Raw genomic sequence first — 14146 nt, 5'->3', positions numbered from 1 at the left:
GCCCCGTTCCCCCCCCTTTGGACCGGTGGGGGTGATCCCGGTCCTCACCCTGTGGCCCTGGCCGTGACACCGCAATTGAGGTCGGAGAGTCCAGTCGCTGCACCTAAAATGGCGGGCGCCATGTGCGCAGACGGCGAAGGGAAGGCCTGCTCCCAACACGCGCTCACAGCCACCAAGGCTCCTGCCTCCCACTCAAACCGCACAGAGACGGCACAACCAGCACGATTTTAGTGCGCGAGGGACAACAGCTGCACTGAACATGCATCACTCAAAGCAGCAAACATACCCATCTACAGCTACCGTGCAAACCGTCCAGACAGGCTCCTCTACTGGCGGACTGCCCGGCCATCACCAACACTCCAGCCCACACCGGGAAGATTTAGCAAGCGGCAGCACCCCGCAGTGTACACCCAACTCCCGATCAGGGCAGACACCAGCCTGCAGAGAACCGAGGGTGGCAAGCCCATTCAGCTGCCTCGGCACCACTGGGAAACCCTGCGAGACCCACATGATAAGCGGCGGACCAACTTCGCCCTGCAGCCTGCTCGGAAGGACACTCACCCCATACAACCAAGGGCAGGTATGGGACTTAAAAACAGGACTACCCCTGTCTGTCAAGCCTTGAGCCCACCAGGACACTGAAATCTTCCCACTGAAGCGGATTGGGAAACTCTGCTTAATCAGGGTGATAACTTCGCTATGATCTGGCTTTATATACGAAGTCCTTTACTTAATCTGAATAATAGCCCTAGCTAGGATACTTGCTGTATAAAAATGTCTGTACACCCAAGCAATTTATTAGCTGGTTAGGATGATGTACTATTCAGCATGCTATTAACTTAAGTCAGACATGTTAATCAACTTCTTGTAATCATAACCCATGCTAATGTAACTTGTATTTATTAACATTCTGATCTAAGCAACATTACTTTAATATTTCAAAATGTGCCGATAATCTCAATGCTCCCACTGTTATGCCTGCAAATTATGCTCGGGGAATGCTATTGGGGCACCACGAGCTTGTATGTTATTTACTCAAGGCACGATAAAAAATAAAGAATAAAAAAAAACAAAAAACAAAAAAAAACATAGTGGGCAGATAAGCTAGTTTATATCAAACACATCCTATTGTGATTTGTGATTTGTGGTTAGTAGGGCAGCAGGCTATGATTCACTAGTAGTGAGTAATAGTGAAGACTAGGCTAGACATGTATATAACAGTGGGGGTTGTACTTAAGGTTGAAGCTGTATGGCTTTGCGTTCTCTAAATAATAAACATTTGTACTTCACTAAATAGGTTAAACATAACAACCCTGCGCTTTGCAAGTATTAGGAACTGCTAGCAAGGGGGTAGACGTAAGAATACACATTGTGGATTGAGAAATCAAGCTGGTGAACTCCGCTGGGTTCCGCCGGTAATCCCTCACGTTCCATGGGTCCTGGCCGCCGGGTCGCCGGAGGCAATAGACTGCCAGGCATGCTGAGTTTTCCGGGCCTGTGGTTTCCTTACCTCCGACCCGGGTGGAGAGTTAGTGATGTTCCGCTGTGACGGAGGATCTGGCATATACCACGCCGCCGGCCCCGGGCTCCACATGAGCCGACCATCTGTGCCCACGGTTCCGGTTCCATGGATGGCCGGTAACAGGATGCCTGGTAAGTGTGGTGAGTCCAGGTGTTGGGCTTTGGTATGCGGAGTGCCCTCAGGGGCTCAAGGCCCAGGAAGGCTGTCGTGGAGGCCAGATCCAGAGGCTCGACAGTCCAGTTTTACTGCAGAGGTGTGATGGGTGTGTCCTCCAGTGTGGTCCCGGGTTGGGGATGAATGCTTCTATTCGCAGTGCTGCCCGGGGATGGTGAGTGTAGTTGGGCTTTGAGGCCTCCATCTTGCAGGCAGGGCACGCTTGTTCCGGCGCCTCGTGTGTTTCGCTGGAGAGCTTGTGGAGGGTCGGCCTCGCCAGTGGGGACTGGAATAACCCCCCCGGTCCAAGGGGGAAGAGCGGGGCCTGTGAGGCACGTCACAGGGTCCTGGCTCGGCGCTCAGGTTTGCCGGCTGGGCAGCGGCAGTCCGCCCCGCGGTTCACCCATGCAGGCCGCAGGCTCTGAAGTTTCGTGCCACGTGGTCCCCGAAACTCCCGATCTCGGAGTCCGCTGTGGCGCCCGCCAGTTCCCTTGCACATTAGTGGTTTTCTTCTCCCTATTGTCTGTGGTGAGGCCATTATTTCCTCCGTTTTAGGTTAGAGGCAGCAGGAGCCTCTGTAGCATGCGACCGGACAGCATGGCGGTCAGGCCCCGCCCCCAATAAAAAGCACTTTTGACATATTCTGGAGTCCTGTGAGTGCTCTCCATCAAGACATTGTGTATATATATATATATATATATATATATATATATATATATATATATATATATATTTATATATATAATTTTCAAAAATTTTATTTATGTATTTAGTGTATTTATTATTTTAATTTTATTAATATATATTTATATATAAAACATATACAATTACTGTATGTATGTGTGTGTGTGTGTGTGTGTATATATATCTCAATATCAAAATACACTTATTATGGAATATATATATATATATATATATATATATATATATATATACTCCTCTTCTACCATACCTCACCCCCCCCCCACCCCCACCCCCCAAATAAAACAAATTCGCAGTTTGTATGCTTTGCAACATGATGAAAGTGCTCCATAGTGTCAGGGGTGGCGATACGGAAACCGGGACCCCTGAGTGCCTGATGATGAGATGGGAGTCTTCAGCGTGGAAATGGATTATCAGGGCCTGGTGCAGGGTAACCACAAGCCCTCTGGTGTAGAGCACCAGCATTTGTGAGACCACATACCAGAACCCTGATGCAGCTACTGCAGATCCCATTAACTTGAAGCTAGGAAGTAAGCAGACCTCCCGGGAGCCGAATAGGGAGGCTCTGCAGCAATAATGTATCCAGTACAGAAACAAGGCAAGGCTAGGATAGTCACCAAACATGAAAACAAGACAGAACTAGAAAAGCTACAATTTCTGGTGAAATTGTGTGAAGTGTTCTTGCCTCCACCAGTAGTCTACAACTGGAGTGGGCGGAGTAACTTATTATTTATTTATATAGCACATTTAATTGCAACGTTGTTACCCAAGGTGCTTCACAGTTACATTAAACCATACATTTATAAAAACATTAGCAGGTGTACAAAAGGCCCTGTCTATGACATCACTTGCTGCTGCAGCCTGGCACAGGTCAGAGTATTTTGGTGGTTGCCATCTTCAAACGGTCGTATTTTAAAAACTATAAATCCTACAGTGAAGAGCTTTATATTGTGAGACGGGACAGAATACAGGAATGATCCCAGAAAAACCCTGCATAAAGAAAACCAGACATGGAATAGAAAACCTGAAAAACCAAGAAAAACTAAACAAGAATTGTAAAAAGAGTATTGGATACCAGATGCCAAGGCCAGACATCTCTGCAGAACATGGCATGATGTGACACGTATATATTTGCTATGTTTCGACTGTTATTGATGTCTGCAAAACCAATATTCAGTTTTACGTTTCTTTTTATATAAGGGATGCTGTATATAAAACTGTACATAGCCAATTGATTGGGAGGATAACCCTGATCCTGAAATATTTTTGTGCTAAATCCACAATGAACATTTGCTTTCATTTCCATGAACCTAGCTTCATGCATGTGTCAGTGCATCCAGGGCTTTGTTACAGAACTCTTTAAGGCCTGTTTGAATAGATATTGTTATGAGTACAGCTTTATATGATACATTGTTACATCAAACTACTTTGTGTTATTAGGTACTTGCACCCAATAAATAAATATTTTCCTGACTATTGTCTTAATTTCTTTGGAGACAATAGGATTTTATTGAGACTGGATAAGTAACACAATAGTACAAAACATAACACAATAAGACAACTAGAATATGTTTTCATTGCTGTGTAATGTATCATCATGGGCGAGAGTGCTTGAAAAGTGAACCACGTAGGTGGATGCTTTGTGGATACTTAAAGGACCACTCTAGGCACCCAGACCACTTCAGCTTAATGAAGTGGTCTGGGTGCCAGGTCCTTCTAGGGTTAACCCATTTTTTCATAAACATAGCAGTTTCAGAGAAACTGCTATGTTTATGAATGGGTTAAGCCTTCCCCCTATGTCCTCTAGTGGCTGTCTCATTGACAGCCGCTAGAGGCGCTTGCGTGCTTCTCACTGTGATTTTCACAGTGAGAGCACGCCAGCGTCCATAGGAAAGCATTATGAATGCTTTCCTATGTGACCGGCTGAATGCGCGCGCAGCTCTTGCCGCGCGTGCGCATTCAGCCGACGGGGAGGAGAAGAGGAGGATCGGAGGAGGAGAGCAGGAGGAGATCTCTCCGCCCAGCGCTGGAAAAAGGTAAGATTTAACCCCTTTCCCCTTTCCAGAGCCGGGCGGGAGGGGGTCCCTGAGGGTGGGGGCACCCTCAGGGCACTCTAGTGCCAGGAAAACGAGTATGCTTTCCTGGCACTAGAGTGGTCCTTTAAGATATGTCAGTATTACCCTATTGTATACTGTGTTATTTACATAGGACTTTATTCAGGCCAGACACAGAGTATTAAAACCGTGACAGAGAGTCCATACATCACATGTAAACACGTCTCCGATTGCCTTATATTGACCTACTCCTTTTATTCCTTTCTGGGAGTTTAAGTGTTTTTCTTTTAGTTATCTAGAATTTGCCTTAACTTCGTTTCTAAGAACTACTAATTTATGGTCGGCCAGTGTACGTGACTTTGATGGCTAGAAGATCAAGCAGGTTTGCTGGAACTCGTTTCCTAAAGAGAGGAGCAAATTGCGAGGTAAACGTTATTACGTAGCTTGTTTTTTTACAATGATTACTATTATAGACCAGCAGAAAGCGTTTTATTGATTGTCTATCTTTTAAAACTTCAAATATTATTGAACATTTTTATTGTTCACATGCCTTTATATCTTTTAAAGTGTTACAAAAAAAAGCAATGCTACCAGGAATTATTTTAAAGTGGGAATGCTAAACATCATATTCACTGCAGCACACAATATAAGTGCAGGCCTTCTATCCCTCCCGATTTGGGCAGGACAGTCCTGATTTTTAGGTTCCTCTCCCACTGTCCCGACTTTCTTCCTTTGTATCCCGATTTTGGGGACACCAGGGAAATGTCCCTAGAAAGCTTAGCATGAGTGCATTATTGGTCATACTCGCACAATGCTAAGGGAATTAGGACTCAGAAGAGACCACTGTAACTGTGCTCCTTGCACCTTCATGGGCAGATTGATTGCTTGATTGACAGGCTGACCTGTCAATTCTACAGGCAGGCCCCTTTCCCTTTCTACGTGTGTCTGCACATACTTTGGACAGAGCCAGTGACATGAATTACATCACTAGCCTGCCCCCTCTGTAAATATTCCTGTACATGCTATTTGACATTGGATAAGAGGTACTTGGAGGTTGCTGAATAAACATCACAAACATAGGCTTCAGTATATTAATAATAATCCATGTTTATTTGATTATTGGAGCCTAAATTTTACATTGTGGAACTTGAACTATGGAACTTGCACCTAGGATCTGAGATTACAATTAAGGAGCGCCAACTACATATTACATTTTTAAAATTGCCCGTCAAAAGTGATCTTTATTGAAAATGGCAAATGAAAAAAGGCAAATGAAAGTTCATTAGGGCTCTGCCATTTGCCATAATCCAAAATGTACACACAATAAGATTAGTCTTTTGACTTAATAGGGATTAATCATTTTAAATTCTTGAAATGATTTAGGTAGTTGGTCATAAATAGTCTATCTTTATGAATACTCAGAATAGGTAATAACCCTATACGTAGAAAGAAAATAGTAGTTACATGTAAATAGTTAATGGTAAATATGGCATGTAATTTTATCTAATGGTATGTTATTTAGATTTTTTGATAATGCTTGTTTTATTTTTCGAATTGATTGGAAGTGGGTGTGTGTGTATGTATGTATGTGTATATATATATATATATATATATATATATATATATATATATATATATATATACATATATATATTTATTTATATTCCAAAAAAAATAAGGGTGCAAAATCAAGGGATTTTGATGAAACAAAATTATGTAATTTATTGCATACAAGCAAAAGTGTAAAAGGTCCCGATCGACGTTTTGACCCCTTTATGGGTCTTTCTCGCGATCAACATGTGAAATATTCAAGCATGAAATATATACAATACAACTACAGTGACTTACCAATCCAAGTAATGCTCCACTGTGTACCCGAACCCGGAAGTGCTCATGCGGGACACGTGAACCTTGTAATGGCGCCATGTAATGGCGTTCAACATGCCGTACCCACTCTGTTCAGTTGCTAGGTAACACTACGGCAACCGACGGTGGTGGCAATACTGTATTGTGACATATGTGTGTGATTGACCAGGTGCTATTAAAAGGAGTAATCAAAAGAAATTTTGGATCACTGGGTGCATCAAGATCTACAATGATGCCTGGGGAAAGGGAGGTAACAACCAGAACACACATGAAAAAATACGTGAATAGTATGTGAACTGCTAAGTGCAAAAAAAAAAAATTATGACTTCCATCACCCCTAGACAGCAAAGTAAAATGCCAAAGTATCCTATAATGTGTGAATAATACCACCATGCAAACATAGTAAAGCAAAGAAGCCATATCCATGGCCATAATAGACACAAGTGGTATAAAAACATAAATACATAGTACGAAGGGATGGAGGCAAGAAACTGAGCATAACTAACGCTGGCAGTATATGTGCAAAAACTGAATATTTACTTGAAGAAATATATTAAAGACCAGGATAATTATGTGAAAATGGGGAAGAAAGTGAATAATATACACCGGTAATGTCAATAAATCCTTGTGTCCACCGTGTACAACAATAGACAATAATATTACTAAAATTTTTTGAAAAGAGGCAACAAAAATAGCCAAGATTGCAAAAAATACACACAGAAATGACAAAAATTTGCCCCTACACCCCCCCCCCCACACACACAAAATAATAATCTGTTGGTTAGATCCAAAAATACAAGGAACTTAAACAGGGTAGTGTATATGTCATCATATTACTTCCAATCAGCTGCCAGTGTCCATCCTAGATCTATAGGTACATAGAGTAGGAGAAATGTTAATTTAGTCCCTGTGGTGCCACACTGTCTAGTTTACAAATCCACAAGCTTCCCTCTGAAGTAGTACTTTAGATCTATCTCCTCCGCGTGGTGGTGATAGTACATGATCTATAGCCATGAAGCGCAGTGTGGGTAGACTGATTCGCAGCTAGAAAGTGCTTAGCTACAGGCTTATCGGTTCTCTGGTCTATGAAGGACGTCATAATTCTGGACCGATGACCCCTAATCCGGTCCCTCACAGTAAGGTCAGTTTTCCCAACGTATGCATATGACGCAGCCACTGCACTTAAAACACTGCACTTGGAATCCACTGGGTTTACTGTAGCATGAGATTGTGTCACTTCTGACCAGTACATCCCCTAAATTTTGGTTCCTTTTAAAACTGATGATAGGAGGTTGTTTGAAGACCTCAGGCAGGTTTTTGTCAGAACTGAGTATACCCCAGTATATGTGTATGGACTTCTTAAATTCAGATCAGCCCGTGTTATACGTAAGTGGCAAGTAGATTTTGGATTTTTCATCCTCTTGATGGGATGAATCTGGATCCTGCCAAATTCTCAATGCTCTCTGTTTGGCTTCGTTGAGTACCTGGGGATGATACCCTCTTTCCAGAAATCGATTAGTCATCTCAAGGAGTTGTTCTTCCCTTCTAGTGGAGTCACTATTGTAGCAAAGTACTCTCATGTACTGTGATACGGGTAGTGAGTCCTTTAGAGTGTGTAGATGAAACCTCGTCGCTCCCAGCAAAGTGTTTCGATCTATTGGTTTTTGATGTAGAGTAAAGCCTAATTGATCATCTTGTACATACAGTGTGATGTCCAGATTCTGGATCTGGTCAATCACACACATATGTCAGAATACAGTATAGCCGCCCCCGTCGTTTGCTATAGTGTTACCTAGCAACCAAACGGAGTGGGTACGGCATGTTGTCATTACGTTACGGAAGAGTCATGTGTCCCACTTTAGCACTTCCGGGTTCGGGTACACGGTGGAGCATCACTTGGATTGGTAAGTCACTGTAGTTGTAAACACAAAAATAATTCAGCGCTAGTAATCACAATATTAGTCAAGGTAGGCAGCAACCCAAATAAAGGAAAACCCCTCAAGTCCTTCAGTGGATAAATATAGATGGAGAGAAAGAAATGAAAGGGCTGTGCCAAGTGAAGGTAGATAGTCCAGTAAAATATTGCTAGGGTATCAATAGATGGTCTGGGATACTTGATAGAGTTTCTTAGTGAAGGTGGATGCGTCTGATGTTGACCGTTCCGTATATGTAAATACAAGAGAGGTAGAGGCGACCAATGGTATAGTATGTAACGTTCAGGGTGCAGTAGATAAAAAGTAGAGAACTCACATTTACAAGAGCTATGGCCAGCTCTGGTGTGGAATGCGTACAGCGGTATAATCCCCGCTTATGGGATATGGAGGGAGTGGGTCTCCGTCAGCACCGTCTGGTAGTCCAAAACTCGGAAAAGAAAGTAGAAAGTAGAATAGTGCTCTCAATTTTGATGTGGTTCAATGTGCAATAGGTAGAGAAAGGTAAAGAACTCACATTTGAGGGAGCTATGGCCAGCTCTGGTGTGGATAGCGTACAGCGGTATAATTCCCGCTTATGGGATATGTAGCGGCAGTACGTCCGTCAACACCATCTGGTAATCCAAGGCTCCAAGATAGAAAGATAAAAAACAACGATAGTGCTCTCAATTGTGATAAGTTAAGAGAGTAAAATAGAAGATAAAATAATACTCACAAAGATAGAGCAGAGGTACTGCTCTATGAATAGGCGTTGGTGGTATGATCCCCACCTGGCATTTCTTGGAGTACTGGAACAGTAAAATTGCCAGTGGAAGTAAAAGTAACCAGGAAAGGTTAAAATGCCAGGAATAAGTAAAAAAGTTTAAAGTGCATAGAGAGTGCAATAAAAAGAGGATTGGTACAGTAAAGTAGCCAAAAAACTTTTATTGTTCTAAAAAACGCAGTAAAATACAAAATTAAATGACCATAAACGCGTTTCACCATAAGTGGCTTCTTCAGAATGGGAATACTGTAGTTGTATTGTATATATTTCATGCTTGAATAATATGTTGATCTTGAGACAGACCCATAAAGGGGTTGAAACGTCGATGAGGTGTCAGGGTACCTGTGGTCTCTACCTCCAAAAGAGGTAGAGACTTAGCTGTTCCACCATCCAGACGGTCTGATGACTCCCTTCCCCGCGGTCTATCCGGTCATGCAAGGCCGGCCGCGAGGGAGTGACTGCCTTTTACACCATCTAGGCAGGAAGTCATCATCAGGACACTCCCCCGGATCGACCTGTCAGTCAATTGCTGCAGGACCAATCAGGACGTCTCGGAGGTGTGGTTACTGCTCTGAACAGGGTATTTAACAGAGCTTCTTTCAGTAGCTCATTGCCCTGTCGTGGTTCTAGCTTGTTCTAGTCACTCAGTGCTTGTGTATTCTATTATCCCTTTTGGTTTTGACCCGGCTTGTTTACCTTACTCTGCTTATCTCTGTTACCCTTGATTCGGCTTGTCTCTCGCTTACCTGTCTTCTGTTACCCTCGACCTCGGCTTGTCTTTGACCATTCTATACTGTACTACTTACGTTAGTCCGGCCATTCTAAGGTCCGGTATACGTATCTGGCTACTGTTTGTACTCTGCGTGTTGGATCCCTGTCCCGATCCTGACATGAGGATCTTTTACACTTTTGCTTGTATGCAATACATTACACCATTTTGTTTAATTAAAATCCCTTGAAGTGCACCCTTATTTCTGGCATTATTTAGGATTGCACCGGGGTATTGAAAAAGACATTACAAACTAAATGGTGAGTGCCAAAATACCCACCATGGGCAAGTCCCACCAGACATCGGGCTCCCAGAGGGCTGCCGACCCCAAAAAGGAGTCTATCACTCCATCCCTCAGAAGGTACCTCTCCACACCGGCGGACTGGCCTCTTTGCCCCTGTTGGAAGGGGCCTCAGATGGTGCAGAGACCCATTCACTAGCCTTCTCCCCTGAAGAAATGTCACCGGTCACAGAAGACAGGGATTGGGGCAGGCTGCTACAATCTCTCCCCACATGTGCTGATTTGGCGGCCACCAACAGCACACTGCTGTAATAATCTCAGCATTAGGGGCCTCCCAGAGGTTGAAACTGACCCTCACCACCTACAGACCATCCTGGTAGAAATCTTCAACGGCCTCCTGCATAGAGACACTGCTGCCACGCTGGGGCATGTGAGGGCCCACTGCGCTTTGCACCAAAGAGGACCCCCAGACGCACCACCAAGAGATATAATATGCTGCATGGAGGTATTTGCAGAAAAAGTCTGTGTTGAGGGCTGCCAGAGAGAGGGACACAATTCGCTACAGGCAAGCTGACGCTTCACCTGTATGCCCTCACCCACCGCAAGGACCTTCTGGAGTACCGGCTCTGATTAACCGTTGACAAGTACGTGAAGATGTGCGACTCCCCTCTCCCCCTCCCCTCCCTCTCCTCATCCCCTCACCACACTCTCTTGTACTTTCAGGAAACTCACTTCAGGGAAGATAGAGCACCAAGATAAACCAATCAGTCAAGCCCTGGAAGGAGATTGATTGAGTTCACGCTGGCTGCTCCCTAAAAGCATTGACATGGATGAACCCAACAATGGGATGATGCGCCTCGCAACATCAACCACTGGTGAAAGCCACCCTGGCAGTATGGCACAGAACGGCCCCACTGATGGGCCTCTCATCTTGCCTGACACACAATTAGTTAGACACATGATGAAAGACCGCAAAATCAAACATTTCAGCGACTTCCTTGACATCCCACACCCTACCTTCCTACATAGACTGAAATCCGAACAGATCCGACAGTTCCTGATAAATTTACCACGATACCCTGACCTTTACAGGATTTTGACGCCATTTGAGAACATGGGACTTGACCCAGACCCGCTCATACACGGCATTTCAAAACTATACTCTCTGCTCCTGCGCAATAGGAATCTCCCACCACCTTCTTCAAAATATGTGACCTTACGCACCACTGCGCACTGGCAAGCAAAACCCAAGAGACGGCATACAAAGTTTTGACCCTATGGTATAAAACACCGCAAACCCTGCAGAAAGTTATCCCAGACCACCGCAACAGATGCTGGCGATGCCACACCTGGACAGGCACATTCCTACACATATGGTGGGAATGCCCAAAAGTGGTCACCTACTGGCAAATGATTAGTAGGATGCTATAAAAGTTATCTGACAACCCACCCCCTTCAAACCTACCGCATACCTCCTACACCCCACTACGACCCCAAGAGCCAAATATAAGAAATCCCTGACTATACGGATACTGAGCACAGCTAAACATATCTTGCCCCTGTATTGGAAGACAGATAACTCCTCCCCCCCTCCCCCCGTTAGCGACCTGTTTTAAGAAAATAGAGGAACTGCAAGGACTTGAAGATTTGACGTTTATAGCTCAGGGCCGCTCACAAAAGTACCAAGACATATGGACACATTGGATAGTAACTGCATACCGCCCAGATTTCCGAAGCATGCTGACATATAGAGGACAGGGGGATGACATGGGCAGTGGGGTAGAAGACACCCAGGCATTGACCCAGATGTAGAAGAATGATGAACGACGCTCCTACACCCTGGCCCGCTGCCCATGTCTATACCATCACAAACTGGGGGCGAGGGGAGAGGTGGGGACACACACACACACACACACATACATGAGAACCAAGTAGATGGGCGGGTAGTCTACAGTGCTAAGGGTCACAACTGTGGTAGGGAAGATGGACATAAGAGCTACATCACTAATTCAAGATACATCGAACACTACTAATACAAGATACCATAGACTACACCATGACATTACCAATAACACCTAAACATAATTTGCTATGCCTTGATTTGACATTTTTGTGAGTTTGTAACCTTCCCGATATCTATAATGCACAGTAGAGAATGTTTTCCCTTAACTGTTTGACTTGCCTCCCGAAGCCCTGCGTGGCTAACTGGTTGAAATATATTTGCATGCTAAAGACCTGCGAGTCTTATTATTATAGCCAAGTTTACCACCCTAACTCATCCCACAGTTTTTTTTTTTTTTTTGTAAATTCTTTATTGTGATGTTCAAGTGAGTGCTGTAACACATGCTTATCCCACTACATCCTATATGCGTTGTAAAACAAGTTGAACAATGACATCAATAGTGTAAACAGTAGGCATTATCGTTTTTGAGCAATCTCACATGTGTCAAGCATCGTAAAAGCTGTCAATCAATAGACTATAAACAAGTGTAACAAGTTTAGACGGGTGCTTGTCTCATAGCTAGAGCAGTTTCAATAACAGTAACAATAACTGGTTAAATGCAAAAAAAAAAAGAGCCGTTTCCGAACCCTATTCTAAGGGTCTTCTGGAGAGTTGTGCTTATAAATCGGACAGTTTAAATGAAGGATGTAGCTTCAGTATCGAAATTATGTGACAGGTGGAGCAGGAGAGTGTTCTCGACCATCATTAGAGACCCCTGTCCTACGGGTTATGAGGTTGAGTGTATGAAGGGAAATTGGTCGCTTGGTAGGTTGGATCGTTATATGGTCAAGAATTCGGGAACGGAGTTGTTCCACGGGTCACGTGTGTGACAGATAGGAACTTGGTTGTGTTTGCCTAATAGTGTAACCCGCTGGTCAGGTGTGTGTTGTGTCGCCCCATGATGTCACTTATCTGGTGCTACATCCCCTTCCTCCCGTCGGTCGAAGGAGTCATATTTTGGAGACTATTTTCTCCATATGTTCAGTTCCTTATTACCTCCGTCGGTCGACAGTTTATTAGGTCAATGATTCAAGCCAGTAAGCATCACTTCGTGTCATGGCGGTATATCGTACTTCAGCATGATCGGGTCCTCCCCGCCCCGACCTCCTCAGGCGCAGGTCAGGCCGCCCCAGCGATGCCCTTCAGAGAAGTCATATGGGCTCGAGTAAACATAATGGATGTAGGTAGGTAGAAGAGATGGAGTAAGTGGGGAAGAGGAAGGGGGGGAGGGTGGGGAGGGTAGAGGGGGGGGGAAGAGTGTGGAGAGCGACATGTGTCAGAGTGCGCCCAGGCACCCCCCAATCCCCAGGAGTTGTGGCGTGCGCTAAGACCCTCCATGTCTTGGTCGTGATAGGTAGACATACCAAGGGGTCCAAATTTCGACGTGTTTGGTGCTCCTCCCTAGTAGGTCCGCGTACCGCGCCTCGGCTGTGTGTATTTCTTCCACTCTCTGTAGCCATTCTGCAGTTGTCGGTGGTTGGGTTTGTTTCCATCTAACCGGTATAGACGCTTTCGCCGCGTTCAGCAGGTGCCTCAATATTGATCGTTTGTATTGGGCTATCGAGCTTTCCGTGCAGTGAAGGAGGGCCAATTCTATGCTAAAGTCCGGTAGGTCTCCCAGGATAGCCGTTATTTCCCTTCGTACGTCCTCCCAGTATGGCCTGATCCTTGCACAGTCCCACCAGATGTGCCTAAGGGTACCAGTATGTGACTCACACCTCCAGCAGACATCTGTGGTATCCCTAAATATTCTGTGCAGTAGCGACGGGGTCCTGTACCAATGGGAGAGTAGCTTAAAGTTGACCTCCTGATACTTGGTGCTTATGGAACTTTTGTGTTGTAAGATCAGTATCTGTTCCCATTGTGCTTCGGTGTACGTTCTAGCCGTCAACTCCTCCCATTGCCTCTTAAACGCAGTGTTCCGTGTGTGATCACCTGTGATCAGTTGTTGGTAGATAGTTGAAACTCTACCCTCTACCCCAGAGTCGGCTATGCAGAGGTGTTCGAACCACGTCTGTTCTCTGTGGATTGCTACTCGGTTTGGGAGGTTGTAATAGAAATGACGTAGTTGCGCATAATGAAATCTGTGCATCAGCGTCAGTTGTGGTACCTCACTCCATTCCCGTATGGTTTTCATTCCAGT

At 44.7% G+C, this 14146-nt stretch overlaps 1 protein-coding gene across 1 annotated transcript in view; it reads left to right on the top strand.

Moving 5' to 3' along the window:
• FIG4 (FIG4 phosphoinositide 5-phosphatase) overlaps positions 1–14146 on the top strand; it is a 493827-nt gene that overhangs the window by 146573 nt on the left and 333108 nt on the right. The window contains exon 9 of the mRNA XM_063443525.1: positions 4756–4856. Within this exon, the coding sequence (XP_063299595.1) occupies positions 4756–4856 (101 nt within the window). The remainder of the gene's footprint in view (positions 1–4755; positions 4857–14146) is intronic.

This window comes from Pelobates fuscus, chromosome 2 (assembly GCF_036172605.1).
Source record: "Pelobates fuscus isolate aPelFus1 chromosome 2, aPelFus1.pri, whole genome shotgun sequence".
In the NCBI taxonomy this organism is placed as follows: Eukaryota; Metazoa; Chordata; class Amphibia; order Anura; family Pelobatidae; genus Pelobates; species Pelobates fuscus.
This window is presented reverse-complemented; position numbering and strand designations above follow the sequence as displayed.